The sequence below is a fragment of the Oncorhynchus kisutch genome, linkage group LG29 (assembly GCF_002021735.2).
Source record: "Oncorhynchus kisutch isolate 150728-3 linkage group LG29, Okis_V2, whole genome shotgun sequence".
In the NCBI taxonomy this organism is placed as follows: Eukaryota; Metazoa; Chordata; class Actinopteri; order Salmoniformes; family Salmonidae; genus Oncorhynchus; species Oncorhynchus kisutch.
The window spans coordinates 8,217,997-8,235,092 of record NC_034202.2 but is presented as its reverse complement, the minus strand read 5'-3'; the positions used below and the strand labels follow the sequence as shown (position 1 = coordinate 8,235,092).

Sequence of the window (17,096 nt, the reverse complement as noted above, 5' to 3'; positions counted from 1 at the left end):
TGGTGTAATGGAGGAGCTGCACCACACTCCGTCATCGTTAATCACTAGGGCAGTCAGCTGTCCTCCCAGGTCTCACCCCTCACATCGATGTGTATTTATGCGTGTATATATCCTAAACATTCTTCTCCCCATACAATTGGGTCCTGTTTTAGCTTAGTGTTGCTTGGGGGGGGGGGGACTGAATTACACGTAACACATGCTCTCCAGCAGCAGCAGAGTAAAAGACGGCATGGGTGTGCTGATATCTGCCGTCAGCATTAGCCATCCACAAGATGGATGGACAGAGTGATGGATGAGGGGAGGAAGGGGAAGAAGGGAATGATGGATGAATTGGATGAATTGGATAAATGAGTAATGGATGAGTAACGGATGAGTAACAACAGACTGGAAAATGGCACGGCTATTCATTTCTCCCCCGAGATAAGATAGAGGGGCGTTTAAATTCAATTCTCTGTCCTTATTTTTGAGGCCCAGCTGGTATTGTTTCCCTGTGTCTGTCTCTTAGGTTTTGTAGGGGCTTCCCATCGGGAACAACAGATGGGTTTCACTCAGAGACTTTAGGTGGTGACAGAGACAGTCACAGAGCTCACTGCGTTTTACCATCAAACAAAGAGTCTTGACTGGGAGACTATAGGTAGACAATATTTGAACGAAAAATCGGCAAAACTGTTCACGTACGAGGCAGACACTTTTCATAGCGAGGGACATGGAATCTCCACACACACGCACACACACGCACGCACGCACACACACACACACACACACACGCGCGCGCGCACACACACACACACACACACATCTCTCAGACCTATAACAGCAACCACTTTAAAGGACAATCTAACACCAGACATCACGTTGCCTCGAGTCCCTGTCATTCAGTCAGGCTGCGGTCTGAGCGTCTTGACAACCTGATCTCTCCTATTTAAACCCCCAGGCTTTGCTACTCAACCGTATCTCTCGGGGTTGTCTAGGCCAAACATCAAGGCTACAGAGGGTACATCAGACACCTGAAACCTGCTTTGCAACCCAACCATGAGCATCTCCTCTTGCTGCCCTCACAACGAACCCAGAACATATTTTATTAATTTAACCCTTTGTTTACTGGGTGACTCAGAACACATTAGCTTGTACAGCTACAGTACGTGGGTGGGGAGGGTTTGCAGAGATGTGTCAGAGGGATTGAAAGAGCCAATTGGAAGACACTGGAAACGGGAGCGGGTTCTAGGGTTTCCACAGTAACAGGGTGTTGTGACCCGGTGAGTCTGCCTGTCAGGACTGTGACTGACCACTGTGGGTCATCTATACTCCGACAGGGCCCCAACTGTGTCACGTAACCAGGAAACAGCATATTACCTCTGCCAATCACACACTGAGTTACTGTAACCTGAGAGATGGACAGGGCCTTATCCTGAACATCTCACAGCTCTTATTCTTATACAAGGTTACATTTTTGCTGTCTTTCAAAGTGATGAAAGAAGAAGTTGGCCATGTCTGCTGTGATGAATAGAACACATGAATACCAGAACCTGGCAGGGCCTTGGGAGTCAGAAAATCAATACCCACTTACTGGGTTAGTCTGCAGTAGGGTTGCAAATCTACCAGTCATTTTGCAAAGGTACTGGCATCTTCTGTAATTAATAGGTAATCATGTATTCACATATAGTATTATTTTTTAAATATCTGTGTCCACATTGTCCATGACAGCCTAATTAATGAAAAAAGTATCAGGGCTCAGACTAAGACCCAGACTCAGGGGCCAGATAATACAAGTCTGAGTTTATTATAGATCAAGGGGCAGGCAAAAGGTTCAATCAAGGCAGGCAAAGGGTCATAATCCAAATCAGAGTCAGACAGGTTCAGGACGGCGGGTAGGATCAGGACAGGCAGAAAGGTCAGAACCTGGGAAGACTAAGAAAAACAAAAAAGTAGAGCACAGGAAACCCGGGAACACGCTGGTAGGACAAGACGAACTGGCAACAGACAAACAGAAAGCGCAGGTATTAATACACAGGAGATAATGGGGACAGACGGGAGACACCTGGTGGGGGGTGGAGACAAGCACAAGACAGGTAAAAAAGATCAAGGTGTGGACAGAGGCGACAAACAGCTGTGAGACAGATTTATTTCTAGACACATTAAAAGTGGGATGTATACAGAGAGTGTGGGGCAACAGAAGGCGAACAGTAGAGGGGCTTAGGACCTTAGAGAGAAAGAGGGAAAGGCCTGAAAAAATGGGGGGGGGGGTTGCGGGATCCCGAGTGGACAGCCATACCCTCTGCCCAAGACAGTTGCGGGGATCAGGGGTTCAGTGGCGGTCCACCTGTCACTGATACCTGGAGGTGGTCTTGAGAAGAGCAGCCTGGGCTCTCTTCCAGAGAGGAGTGACTGCGGTGAGAAACATGTTGAAGATGTACGGCAACAGTGACGGACATCTGGACAGAAGGTATGCTGACGGGGGCAGATATCCCAGGGAACTCTCAATAGGCGAAAGACCCGTAGCACAACAGGGAAGGGAGTTGCGGGCATATTCCACCCACACGAGTTGCTGGCTCCAGGTGGGGGGATTGGTGGAGTAGAGGCAGCGAAGAGTCATCTCCAGGTCCTGTGTGGCTCGCTCCTCCTGGCCGTTAGAGGGGGGATGAAAACCAGAGAACAGACTGGCGGACGACCCAATGAGGGGGCAGAACGCCTTCCAGAATCGGGACGAGAACCACGATTGGAGACCATGTCAACCGGTAGTTCATGGATCCAGAAGACTTGCTGCACCATGAGCTGGGCGGTCTTCTTAGCTGAAGGTAACTTAGGAAGGGGAATAAAATGGGCGGCTTTGGAAAACCTGTCCACCACCGTAAGGATGGTGGTGTTGCCATCTGACAGAGGGAGGCATGTGACGAAGTCCAAGGATATGGGACCAGGGGCAGTGAGGGAAAGGGAGCGCTGATGAAGGCCAGCCGGAGCTTGTCGCAGAGTCTTGTTCTGTGCATACACAGTACAGGCGGCAACGAACGCAGAGACGTCAGGAACCATGGTGGGCCACCAAAAACATTGTCGAACGAATGCCATGGTCCGACGGGAAACAGGTGAGTCTCGAGGAATGTCAGGGTTTCACCTTGTCAGGGTCCATTTGAATATTGCCTGACGTATCCTAGGAAGGAGATGCTGGAGCGATGGAACTCACAGGTACAGGACGGCGGGCCGGATCAGGATAGACAGAAAGGTCAGAACTGGGAAGACTAATAAAAACAAAAACTAGAGCACAGGAAATACGGGAACTGGTAGGACTTGATGGAACAAGACAAACTGGGAACAGACAAACAGAAAACGCAGGTATAAATACACAGGAGATAATGTGGACAGACGGGAGACACCTGGTGGGGGGTGGAGACAAGCACAAGACAGGTGAAAAAGATCAGGGTGTAACAGAAAGCATCTAATCAACAATGGCATTATTTTAAATTAACTCTGCAACTCTAGTCAGAACAGAAATGACAAGATTATGTTATAATGCTGTTATTGGATCAAATGGTTGTTTTATACAACAGAATAAGGGGTTGTTAGAACACTCATCTGTGTGTGTTCTACTGAGTATAGGGCTGTGGGAAATTTAACACTGACAAAAGATTTACGATGTCTTTTGGCGATAAGTCTAACAAGACCGCATTCCATAGCATGAGTTCATGTGTCTGTTCTATAAGGTACCAGGGAGAGGTGGCTCGGGGCCAGACCCTGGTTTCTACACAATGAGAATTTGTTTTTACAAGAGATACTGTCTACTGTAAATTATCAGTATATTTTATACAAATCTTAACCCTGTGACCCATTCCATACATCTGTTGTTTGTCATGAATTCCAGAAGGATGGACTTTGCTATAAAATGCTGTGGCTCAAACCAGCTGGTTGAGTTCTCAGTGATCACCTCCAGGGGTGATTACCGACCAGCTCCATTATTGCAGTAATTAAATAATAAGGTTTGATTGTTTTGAAGAAATCTAAGTCTCTCCTTTTGATTACAATAATTCCACGACACTCTCCAACTATTTACTTTTTTCACAACTACCACCAGTTTTGTGCCAAAACATTAACAACAAAGACATATTGACATAATAAAATAAATAAAAGTGTGTAAAAAATATAAAGGATATTCCATGTTGAAACCCTCATATGAACTACCAATGCTATTGACTACGTTTATATTTACGATAGTTTTACAGATGTCACTCGGTTTTTTATTTCAAAATCATCGTATTTGAATATTTTATGTATTTGACATGTGATAAGCCACACAGAGGGCCAGGGATAATTACAGACATCATCTGATAAATTGCATTTTTTTAAAGTTACCCAAATTCTGGTAGTTTACAGGTCAAATTTGAACGTTTCTGGTAATGTACCCTCCCTTTACAACCCTCGTCTCCAGAGAGATACAGTGCATTCGGAAAGGATTCGAACCCCTTGACTTTTTCCACTTTTGGTTAAGTTACAGCCTTGTTCTAAAATGGATTAAATCTTTTTTTCCTCTCACCAATCTACACACAACACTCCATAATGACAAAGCAAAAATATTTTTGTTTACATTTTTAAAAATCAACGCTGAAATGTTACATTTACATAAGTATTCAGACCCTTTACTAAGTACTTTGTTGAAGCACCTTTGTCAGTGATTACAGCCTCGAGTCTTCTTGGGTATGTCGCTACAAGCTTGGCACTCCTGTATTTGGGGAGATTCTCCCTTTCGTCTGTGCTGATCCTCTCACTAGCTCTGTCGGGTTGGATGGGGGGGCATCACTGCACAGCTATTTTCAAGTCTCTCCAGAGATGTTCGATCGGGTTCAAGTCCGGGCTGTGTGCTTAGGGTCGTTGTCTTGTTGGAAGGTAAACCTTCGCACCCGTATGAGGTCTGGAGCAGGTTTTCATCAAGGATCTCTCTGTACTTTGCTCTGTTCATCTATCCCTCAATCCTGACTAGTCTCCCAGTCACTGCCGCTGAAAAACATCCCCACAGCATGATGCTGCCACCACCATACTTCACCGTAGGGACGGTGCTAGGTTTCCTCCAGACGTGTTGCTTGGCATTCAGGCCAAAGATTTCAATTTTGGTTTCATCACACCAGAGAATCTTGTTTCTCATGGTCTGAGTTCTTTAGGTGCCTTTTGGCAAACTCCAAACGGGCTGTCATGTGCCTTTTACTGAGGAGTGACTTCTGTCTGCCCACTCTACCATGGTGGAGGGCTGCACAGATAGTTTTCCTTCTGGAAGGTTCTCCCATCTCCACAAAGTAACTCTAGGGCTCTGTCAGAGTGACCATTGCATTCAGGGTCACCTCCCTGACCAAGGCCCTTCTCCCTCGATTTGTCAGTTTGGCTGGGCGTTCAGCTCTAGGAAGAGTCTTGTTGGTTCCAAACTTCTTCCATTTAAGAATGATGGAGGCCCATTTTTTTCTTGGGGAACTTCAATGCTGCATAATTTTTTTGGTCCCTTCCCAAATCTGTGCCTAGACACAATCCTGTCTCAAAGCTCTACAGACAATTCCTTCGACCTCATGGCTTGGATGTTGCTGTGACTTGCACTGTCAACTGTGGAACCTTATAAAAACAGGTTTGTGCATTTCCAAATCATGTTCAATCAATTGAATTGAAGACTGATCAACGGAAACTGGATGCACCTGAAGTCAATTTCGAGTCTCATAGCAAAGGGCCTGAATACTAATGTAAATAAGGTATTTCTGGTTGTATTTTTAATACATTTGCAAAACGTTTAATTATGGGGTATTGTGTGTAGTTTGATGACGAAACAAATGTAATTAACACATTTTAGAATGAGGCTGTAACGTAACAAAATGTGGAAAACGGGGAGGGGTCTGAAAACTTTCCAAATGCACTGTAGGTACAGCTAAACTAGGACATAGAGTTCACCATCTGAGATGTCAACAAAAACTGCTGAATACAAGGGGAGACACTTTGGTTTTAGAAGTGAGGGGGGGGGGGGACATGTCTTGGCGGGGGTCTATGGGGCCTCCCATTTTTGGGGGCATCTAAAGCTCATTTTCCGCATTTCTACACAATCTAATATGACCCGTGGTCCTTCTAGTCGTCTCTATTTAGAAAATGCCCCCAGTCATCAAGTTAAGTAAGAGATCATTATTAACTATGTTTAAGTGATTGATAAGACTGAACTATATTTTTGTTCAGTGTAATTCCTATCATAGGCTCAATGGTACTGTAGAGCTCTTTTTACTTGCACACAATATAGCTGGGTCACCTCGTCCTGCCCCTAGGGGTCCACGGCCCTGTAGCCCCCCAACTTAACACACCCCACTCAGCTTTAGGATCTTAGTGAAACATTCATTATTGGTTTCAGGTGTGTTAGGCCAAGGCCAGAGTGACAACCAACATTATCGCAGACCCCTAGGGACAGGACTGAGCAGCCAGCAGCTAGGGATTGCTTATATAGGTATCTCCCCCGACGTGGGCATGTTTTCAATAAAGACTCCTTTTGTCATTCCATATAAGGAATCTAGACCTTATGAAAGTTGCACAGTATACCCTTAATCTTGTAATAAATGAAATCTAGTAACCTGACATTTCTTTCATCCATTGTGGGAGGATAACCAACCTTCCAATTAATGCCACTCCAGTTCTTAGCAGCTACTGTATAAATGCTAGGTTATACAGTTTCTTCTGATAACAGTCTCCAGTATCAACATTACCAATCAAACAAAAACCGGGAGAAGGGAGAACCTGTAGACATGCTGAGATATAAGAACATACTCTTTGAACCTGTAGACATGCTGAGCTATAATAACATACTCTTTGCCAGAAATCAGCCAGCCTTGACAAGACCATAAGGAAATATGTCCCCTTTTGTATTTTACACCTCCAGCAGAGGAATGACATTTCTAACTGCATGTAATTCCATGTCACAGGCATATATAGTACGTTCTATGGATGGTCTTCAACTGCAGTAATTTGTCTGAGATGATATGAACATGGCTGGGCATTCAAACACATCTGTATCCATGCATCATCATCAATAGCATCTACCAGGTCTTCGACACATTTGTGGTTTGTGTCATCGGGAAAAGCCCATATCAATCCTTAATACAGTTTGGAAAACAACTTTAGAGGTTTGTCAGACTGCCTTAAAATAGCTTCAAGCTTCGACGCTTCTTGCTTCTCCAGTGTTTGATGCACAGCGAGAATAAAGTGTTGTATCTGCAAAAGTTCCCCTCAGCGCCATCAGAGACTGGTCTTCCCTGGGTGCCTGACCCTGATGAGACAGACCCCTTTCACCATTTGATCCTGCTCAGATGAGGCATGACAAAGACTTACCTTGGTGTACATTTATACATTATATTATCCATGGATAGAATCAATGATTCAATAATTGGAATGACCATTATTCACAGATCCCAGACTGTAGCATTCACATCAACTCAACAATCCATTCACTGATTGTTATAATATACTGCAAAATTCACCTGAGCTCCATAGACTGGTCTTCTTTGGCTGTCTGACCCTGCAGGGACACCTGTCACCATCTGATCTTGCTAAGACATGATGAGCATAGTGTTGTGTACTGACTGTGAACCATGACAGTGAAGCCTGTGGAGCTGTTTATACCATGTCAGTGTGAAAAGTATGGAATTAGCTAGAGAAACTGACATAACAATAACGTTACATTACTATACTGACTAATAAAAACTAATATTGCACTGAAAAAAACATCAGAATATCGGTCTTCAGTCGTTTGGCCGCTAGTTCAGGTCTAGTGTGGTTGAGGCTAGCTAACTCTAGCTAATGGTACAATGGTACATCTTATAATGTACTTGTGTTGAAACTGGACAAAACAAACAAGCTAGCTACGTGACAGATACCTAGAGTCTAGCTAGAGCTGAACTGGCTGTGGTAGCTACTAGCTAGCTACTAGTTCATTCACTTCAGTCGAGAGAGGATTAAACATTAGCTAATGTAACATGTCAGTTACACTACTAGCTCAGCACTGGGAATAAAATAAATTGGTTCTGCCAAACAGCAGTTACCTTGCCAGCTAGATCAGTCAACTAAAGAGTAGACAGTTTCTGCTCTGCTTGCTTTTACAACTCGGAGAAAAAGAACAACACAGACAGCAGCTGCCTCTGTTCATCTGTCCCGTGCTGGTCCTATACGCCAGCCTTTCAGAAGCTTTTCCTTCACACAGCCTGTCCGCACACTCTGTGGTGTCCATGCGGACCTGAATTCTGCCTGCTGAAACCGGAAAACGGTCTACCCGACCACTCTGAGGAGTCCGCATGGTGTTAAAGCATACCGGTGCGGCGTTTTGTATCACAGTGAAAGTTGCGCCCCTGCTGAATACAGTACTGTAATACTGTGCTGAATATATGTATATTCACAAGTCATTCTGAGATTCAAAAATGTAGTCATTCTTATCCAGAGCAACATATGATAAGCATTCTCTAGTATTCTTTGTCTCTTAGTCACATGGTCTTTGAATGTTCTCTCCAGACTAAGTGATTCATTATTACATAGCTAGTCATCATGGCCTAATGAACCAAATCAAAAGGATTGAGATGAATGAGCTGTCAAATAACCAATTGGATTAACAAATGAAGACAGAATTTAAATATATTCATTCTCATTTATTCAACAAAATATGACCTCCCCTTTAAAACCGGATAGCTCTGCCATCACCACAGAACATGTTTCTCCTGTCTTTGGTTTTCTATCCCTCCCTTACCCAGGTCACTCACCCAAATATTTAACAAAAAATATCACTATTAATCTGCTATACAAACAACAATTAAGAAGCCATTCATTCAGAGAAGGAGAAGAAAAAACAAAGTAGTTTTTTTTGCAAATGTATTTTACCGTGTGGAAACATATCTTGTTCATAATAGATAAAAAAATCTGGTTTTGGGTCAATTCCACTTAAATTTCAGTCAATTCAGGGAGTGCACTGAAATTCCAATTCTCTTCAATGCTTTTCAATTAAGACAATTTAGAATTAGGTTCACTTTCTGAATTGATTGGAATTTAAATGGAATTGACACCAAATCTGGATAAAATGAACTGTATTACTGAAACAAAATAACAAAAGTAAGAACAATTAAAAATAATTTATTGGATAGTAAACCTGAAAGCCAAAGCGCTCAGTTAAAAAATAAATAAAATGTATCTTTTCAAATCAGATAAGAAGCAAATGCATGGAACAGAAACCAATCTCAAAACCATAACCGAGCTAAACGCACTCAAGGTCAAGCAAACATGCATCCGCCCCCCCCCCCCCCCCATTTCCTCCAGCCTCCCCACAGTGCTGAAGGCTGCCATCACTGTCCCCTCGCCACTGCAATCACTATTCCCAGCTTGACGTCAGGAGATCCATGAGGTGTTACACAGCATCCTACCAACAGCTATCAGCCAGCTATCAACCAGCTCAGTTTGTGGTGCTGTTACAACCTAGCATGGTACCATGTCCACTCGTCCAGTCCAATCCGCTTGTTCATGAGCAGTATCCTAGCAGTGTACATACATGCAAGCATCCAGCACCTTCTAGGACTCCTCCATAGGATCCTGGTTTGGTATGGAATTGCAGTGATTCCCCCATATAGCTGGAACATCCTGCCCACAGAGGCCCCTGAAACACCTTCATCCAGGGCTACCATAACCATCCTATTAAAACTAATCGGATCCACAGAGTTCCCAGCAGTTTTAGGCAGGGGGCAGCAGAGCTAGGCGGGAAGGAGTGGGGGGGGGGGCGCCTTGGCTTAGTAATGCTAGGAGAAACACTGTAATAGACTGTGTGGATGGATGGAGATGAGCGATCACTGGTAGCCCAAGGCAGACGCTGAGCCCAGTCTCTGGCTATAAAGGGCGTAGTGGGGGTAGTAAGGAGAACCAGCCTGGAGGGAGTGCAGGGGGATGGAGGTAGGTCCAGGGGGCAGGTGGACCTTACCATAGGGGTGGTACCGGGCCAGACCCAGGGTATGAGGAGCCCTAAGGGCGAAGGAGTTCTGCAGGGAGGCCTGGCTCTGATGGGGGAGGTGGAGTTGGCAGGAGGCAACAGAGGAGGAGGAGACAGAGGGGTAGGCAGAGAGGAGCTTACTGTCCATCCCTCCGGGTAAGGAGGTGTGCGTGCGCAGGTGGGCCAGCAGCTCGTCTGAGGTGGAGAAGCGTTTATCACAGGGCCCCGCAGCTGACACCCAGTTACAGGCATGAGGCATGGGGTCATTGGAGAGCATGAAACCGTAGGTGTAGAGTGGGTGAGACAGGGTGGGGGTGATGCTGGAAGACATAGTGCTGGGGTGGAGGGAGTGGAGGGGGTGGGAGGTATAGACCAAGCCTGGGTAGCCTGTTTTGAGGGTGGAGGAGGGGTCGTGGATGCAGGGGTTGCTGCTCCCCAGGTGGGGCACGTTGGGGTAGCTGAGGCAGTAAGGGTCCCTGCAAAAGCCCTGCATGAAGGAGGGGGGAGAGGCTCCAGTGGAGTGCTTCACCCCCACACCCCCACCTCCCAGACCAGACTTGTTAGGGTCCAAACCTGGGACAAACTGGGAGGGATATCCAGCGTAGGAACCCACTACAGAGCCATGGTAGCCCATTCCAGAGGATGACATGGGGAAGACAGAGTGGCCAGTCTTGTAAGGGGAGATGGGAGCGATATGTCCAGGGCCCAGGCCAGGCTGTGGTGGTTGGGAGTCCGCCTTGGGCCCCTCGTGGCTGGGGCTTCCCTCGGAGCTGCCTGTGCTGGAGTTCGTGCTGGCTCTGGCGTGGCTGGAGTTAGCCAGTTGGGGACTGTCCAAATGAACCTTATTCACATCCAACTCCTTTTTAAGATGGCCACCGCTGCTACTGTTCCTCTGTGGACTGGCCTGTTCCTGTTTGTGTTCTCCATTCAGAGTCTGAGAGCGGGAATTCCGTTGTCCATGTGGCGACTGGCTCTGTCTGTGTGTCTGGGACGATGGCTGCTGCGTGTGCTGAGGGGGCGTGCCACTACCCACCCTGGAGTTGGGAGATATGGCATGTGGTGGAAAGGATGGACAAGAGCCTGAGTTACTGTTAGCACATCCATTCCCATTGCTAGGTACCCTGAACCCAGCTTTATCAGAGCTGTTATTAGAGCTACTAACCCCATCCCGCCGACTGTCTCCCCCGACTTTGTTATAGGGCTTGAAGCTGGACTTGTCGTCCTTTATGGGCCGGTGGTCCCCAAGTTTGTGACTGGAGGAGGAGGAAGAGGAGCGTCCATTATGGTCCTTATCACCATGGCCATTGGAGGAAATGGAGCCTAGCTTGGAGGAGGGAGGAGGGTCAGGCTTGCCGATCTGGGAGCAGGTCTGAGCCAGCAGGGCCAGGGGACTCTTCTTGGCATCCAGCTGGAGAAATAAACCCAGACTTAAAGTTAAGTTGAACCAATTTTCACAACGTTGAATGTAATGGGTATGTGGAAAGGAAAAACGTATACACACTCCACTTAGACAGATGCAGAAAGAAAGACATAGACAGAAACAAAGACAGAACTGTAGGCCTATGTCTATTGTCAGTGAATAATTGTTTGACCAGTAACACAGACCCCTTGGGCCCTCTATGAATTACAACCGTAACGTTCATATAATAGCCTACTAATAAATATTGTTGTTAACAGTCATTGTTACGAATTGTTGGCAGTAGGCCAGACGGTGTCGCGCTGTAGGCTAGGGCTAGTTTTATCGAATGGATGTATTGCCTACAAAGTTTAAGCAATACAATGGTGGGAACGGTAACTCGGACAGTGAGTGGTCTATGAGTAAAGACCGTCAGGGAACTACTTTTAAAAAAGTCCCTGACTGTGCGCATCAATAAAATAAATAGCCCTACTACGGACATATATTGCGCATTATTGGCTAAAAGCTGAACTTGCTTTGCGCAAAAACGCAGCAAAGTGTTGAGAGAATAAAGGTGTATTGAATTGGCTATATGTCAAACAACAACACACATCTGTGTGACAATTACCATGGCAATAGAAACATAATTACAATACCTCAATGTTCACTGGTGCAGATTGTAAGGGCTGCAGGTAGTCCGGGTGGTGGAGCAAGTGGCCGGTGTGCGCCGTCAACATCTTGAGTATCCGGATAGGGAGGCGCTTTGCCTGGCGAATAGGATCCAAAGGAGTCGGTGAACAAACTAACGCGCCCGTTGGCGAGCTGCAGTTATCACGATCGTCACAGGGCTCCGAGGTCTGGCAGCGTATCTCGTGCGTAATAGTTCCAGCAGGGGAATCTTTCATCGGAGATGGAAACGAAAATATGTTTGAGAAGGACAGTGTTTTGTTACAGTCCCGAAAAAATAAATGCTATAATTATCCCTGCGCAGTGTACAGCGTAGTTTATAATCCGGGAGAGAAAGTATGTTGCCTATTCACCATCCAATTTCATCAAACAGAAGTTAACGGTCGGCTCTTCTTTACTCATGGTACCGATTCCAGAATTGTTCTTCCAGGCGTTCTAATTCACAAAAGCTACATCAATCGAAATGTGAGCGAAATACATGCATACAATTGAGTTATAAAATAAGTATAGCCAAAATTAGAAAAGATGTAGATATTTCCAAAACACGGCCGCGATACATATAATTTCGGACTCTCACCGCTCCAGTGTATAGCTTGGCTCTCTCCCTCTCTGTCGCCGTCTGTTCAGCAGTTACACATCAACTGGACCGTACCTCGAGTGTATGAGATCACAAGGGGACCTTCAAAGTAAGCGAGCCGCGGTCCAGTGGATGGCTGCATCGGTAATGAGAATGGTTGGTGCGTTTCTTCTGAAGGCGGAGCAATATTGTCCCCCTCGGCCAATGAAGACAGACTGTCTGTGCACTGTATTTCACAGCGTTAGATACATCTTCTGATAATCTTTCAAATGTCTTCCTGTCAGAACGGAATGTAATTTCCTTTGATGCAAAAATTCTAACAGGCGCCCTATATGGCATTTATGTTGATTTATGTATGACTGATTGTATCAGTGTGCCATCTACATGACCAACAGGGGGCACTATTGATGACATTGTATCGCAGTTCATCAGCAGCATCACCGATACCGATAGCACATTTATATTCATTAGCCTCTTGTGACTATTGTGGTCACTGCAGGGGTGAAATAAAGTTCATTTTGGCAGAAATTGAATAACGTTGTCTAACCCCAGGTGTGACATTCAACAACCATTTTACTCTCTGTCTCCTGATTTGAACTTTAAAACCAGTTAACTGTAACTAAATGTCATCTTAAGTGTCATCTACACAATCCCCAAAAGTCATTTGTTTAATCATGCGAGGCCATAAACAATAACTAGTTGTGCTGCATACTCAAAGAAAGGTTAGAATCTCACCTTTCTGGTACAAAATAGTTATAAGTTGCTGAGATGTAGTCACGTTTTAGGACACAAGCTCAAGTACACAATACAAATAACATATACAAATATGACATTTTCTATTCAACAAAACTGTATAAAAAAGGCTTGAAATGACATATGCTTTCTAAATGTAGCATAATCATATTATAAACCGACTAACTATAAGATTTCACTTGACTTAAAACTGTGAAATAAATATTTGTATGTTTAGTGTTAGTGAACACTTGCATATTTTGTAAAGGTCTCTATTGATAAAAACGTCTGCTCCCATCGCCGTGAATGTCTCACAGTGTTCTTGCTTGGCTTCCTGAACTCGCTAGGAACTCACATGAATAAAAATATTGTCCGTCTATGACAAAACAAAAGTGTTTTTTTGTTTCATACCTATGATTTTTGTAACTTGTATTAATGGCTAGGAATGGATCTCTGAATGTGCTACCATGATGAAACCACTCTCTCCTGCTGGCTACAATGTACCGAATACAGGCATGTGTCTTTTGTCGGTGGCTGTGAAGTAGGGGTCAACCAGGAATTGGTAGGAGGGACACAGCCATCTTCAAGTGGTTTCAGATTTCAAATCTATGTCACACAGACCCAGAAAAAAATACTAGCGTCCGTGGGAACCAGGGCCCTCATTTATCAATGTTGCTTACGAACAGAAATGTCCCTTAACCATGCGTGCGATCATTTCTAAGCAAAGCGTGGGATTTATCCATTTGTACTTACACTTGCGAATGTGTGTACGCACAGCGCCGTGTGGTGGAAAGGTCAAACTGCTAATGAAATACCATCCACCAAATGGAGAAAGGATTGACATACTGGACCAAATCATAAAATAAGAGAATACATGAATAGTTTTCTCAGGGTGCTATCGCATTCATAAACATGTAACCATTTAAGCCTAATTGAAAAATAAAGTCAATTAGAAAGAGAGTGGAATAAATAATATAAAAGGCAACACTGATGCATTGTGACTTGTCCAAAATGGCAAATATTGCATTGCTGGAGGATCTGGCGTAAGCTGCATTTACTCAGGGAGCGTGTTTTCAATGAGCGTGCGGATTTCTTTGCTGAGCGACGCTTGGCTTATTGGTAGATTTCATTTTCCAAGGCATATTTTATGGTATCTCTGCAACCAACTCTCTCCAGTATTAGAAAGGGAGACGAGACGCAACAATGCCATCCCAGTGCAAACCCAAGTCCTCTCCACCCTGGGATTTATGGCCACTGGAACATTCCAACGGGAGATTGTGGATTGTCTGACATTTCACAACCAACCATGAGCTGAATATTGCCTGCAGTCCTTCATGGCATTATTTCATTGATCCCACAATATATCCAGTTTCCGTACACTGCTGTGCAACAGGCCAGAGTGAAAAGGGATTTCCATACCATAGCTGAATTTCCCAATGTCATTGGAGCAGTTGACTGCACCCACATCGCAATTAAAGCACCGTCATTGAACGAATTGAACTTCGTCAACAGAAAAGGTTTCCATTCGGTCCATGTGCAGGTCCTCTGTGATTCACATCTGGCTCTGTTGAATGTAGTGGCCAAACGGCCTGGTGGGACACATTATTCACTCATTGTGCAGAACAGTTCAGTCAGCCTTAACCTCCAGGAAGGAGCTGTTGAGGATGGATGGCTTATTGGTAAGTGACTTGTTTTATTTGCCATGTTTGACCTCTTCTGGGAAACAATATCTGAATGTTGTGTTCATAACTGCAGGAGACCGGGGCGACCCATGAACAACATGGCTGATGACTCCCCTCACAAACCAACAAGAGGCCAGGTACAACCAAGCCTACACACAAGAACATTGGCGTGCACCATAAGCCTGCTGAAAGGGAGTTGGCTGTGCTTGTCTGGGACAGGAGGCACACTGCAATACCAGCCTAGCAAGGTTTACCTCTGAAATGACATTCCTTCAAATGCCATTACGTGAATTTAATACAATGTGCAGGTTTGCTACATTGTCAAGGCTTGTAGTGTGCTCCACAACATTGCAATCAAAAATGTAATTCCACTGAATGATCCACCCAGACCTGATGAGCCTACACCTGACAGGGAGTTTCCCACCACCCATAGCCCTGGCACCGAGGACAAGAGTCAATATTATACCACGGTTTTAGGTATCTGTTCTTTCAAATATTGTAGCGAAATCGACAAGGAAAACAAATTTACATGGCATCAGAATGTATTGTCTCACATGTTTGACACAATCAACAAGTTCTTTCAATTATTGATTTCTCTCTCTCAGGCCGTTGCATACATCCTCCAGCTGCTGTTTGAGTCCAAGAATTGATGTGTTGATCTCTTCTTGTTGTTTCAGGACCGTGTCAGTCAAAATATGCGGCGCAGCTGAAGCGTTCGCCAAAAAAGGACACACTTCTTGTAGGCCTGGGGATGTAGGCCTGGGGATGTAGGCCTGGGGATGAGGGGTCAAATCACCCACATCGGTGAAGATTTCATGTTTTGTTCTTTTTTTAATATTCATTTTGTTACACACATATATAGATATAGACACATATATATATAAATGTAAACTCAGCAAAAAAAGAAACATCCTCGCACTGTCAACTGCGTTGCTTTTCAGCAAACTTAACATGTGTAAATATTTGTATGAACATAACAAGCTTCAACAACTGAGACATAAACTGAACAAGTTCCACAGACATGTGACTAACAGAAATGGAATAATGTGTCCCTGAACAAAGCGGGGGAGGGGGGTCAAAACCAAAAGTAACAGTCAGTATCTGGTGTGGCCACCAGCTGCATTAAGTACTGCAGTACATCTTCTCCTCATGGACTGTACCAGATTTTCCAGTTCTTGCTGTGATATGTTACCCTGCTCTTTCACCAAGGCACCTGAAAGTTCCTGGACATTTCTGGGGGGAATGGTCCTAGCCCTCACCCTCCAATCCAACAAGTCTCAGACGTGCTCAATGGGATTGAGGTCCAGGCTTCTTCGCTGGCCATGGCAGAACACTGACATTCCTCTCTTGCAGGAAATCCCCCACAGAAAGAGCAATATGGCTGGTGGCATTGTCATGCTGGAGGGTCATGTCAGGATGAGCCTGCAGGAAGGGTACCACAAGAGGGAGGAGGATATCTTCCCTGTAACACACAGCATCACACAACTCCAAGCGGGCTGTCATGTGTCTTTTACTCAGGAGTGGCTTCTGTCTGCCCACTCTACCATGGGGAGGGCTGCACAGATGGTTGTCCTTCTGGAAGGTTCTCCCATCTCACAAAGGAACTCTAGAGCTTTGTCAGAGTGACCATTGGTGTTTGGTCACCTCCCTGACCAAGGCCCTTCTCCCCTGATATGTCAGTTTGGCCGGGCCAGCTCTGGGAAGATTCTTGGTGGTTCAACGAACTTCTTCCAATGAATGATGGAGGCTACTGTATTCTTGCGGACCTTCAATGCTGCAGAAATGTTTTGGTACCCTTCCCCAGATCTGTGCCTCGACACAATCCTGTCTCGGCGCTCTACAGACAATTCCTTCAGCCTCATGGCTTGGTTTTTGCTCTGACATGCACTGTCAACTGTGGGACCTTATATAGACAGTTGTGTGCCTTTTCAAATCATGTCTAGTCAATTGAATTTACCACAGGTGGACACCAATCAAGTTGTAGAAACATGTCAAGAATGATCCATGGAAACAGGATGCACCTGAGCTCAATTTCGAGTCTCATAGCAAATGGTCTGAATACTT

General features: G+C 45.1%; 1 protein-coding gene across 1 annotated transcript; it reads right to left on the bottom strand.

The window, feature by feature from the left end:
- Positions 1–8,621: 8,621 nt before the first annotated feature.
- On the bottom strand, positions 8,622–12,732 carry LOC109873674 (zinc finger protein 703-like). The gene is made up of 2 exons (XM_020465330.2): positions 12,011–12,732; positions 8,622–11,366 (listed from the first exon to the last, which is right to left on the bottom strand). The coding sequence occupies exons 1-2, from the start codon at positions 12,257–12,259 to the stop codon at positions 9,819–9,821; spliced, it is 1,797 nt and encodes a 598-aa protein (XP_020320919.1). The 5' UTR covers positions 12,260–12,732; the 3' UTR covers positions 8,622–9,818.
- Positions 12,733–17,096: the final 4,364 nt, after the last annotated feature.

What these genes read in the sequence shown, in the direction of transcription:
- LOC109873674 (XM_020465330.2), bottom strand. Translation starts at nt 12,259, where the DNA reads ATGAAAGATTCCCCTGCTGGAACTATTACGCACGAGATACGCTGCCAG. An exon ending in CTGCACCAGTGAACATTGAG is followed by an intron (nt 11,367 to 12,010) that starts GTATTGTAATTA and finishes TTATTTCTCCAG; the next exon opens with CTGGATGCCAAGAAGAGTCC.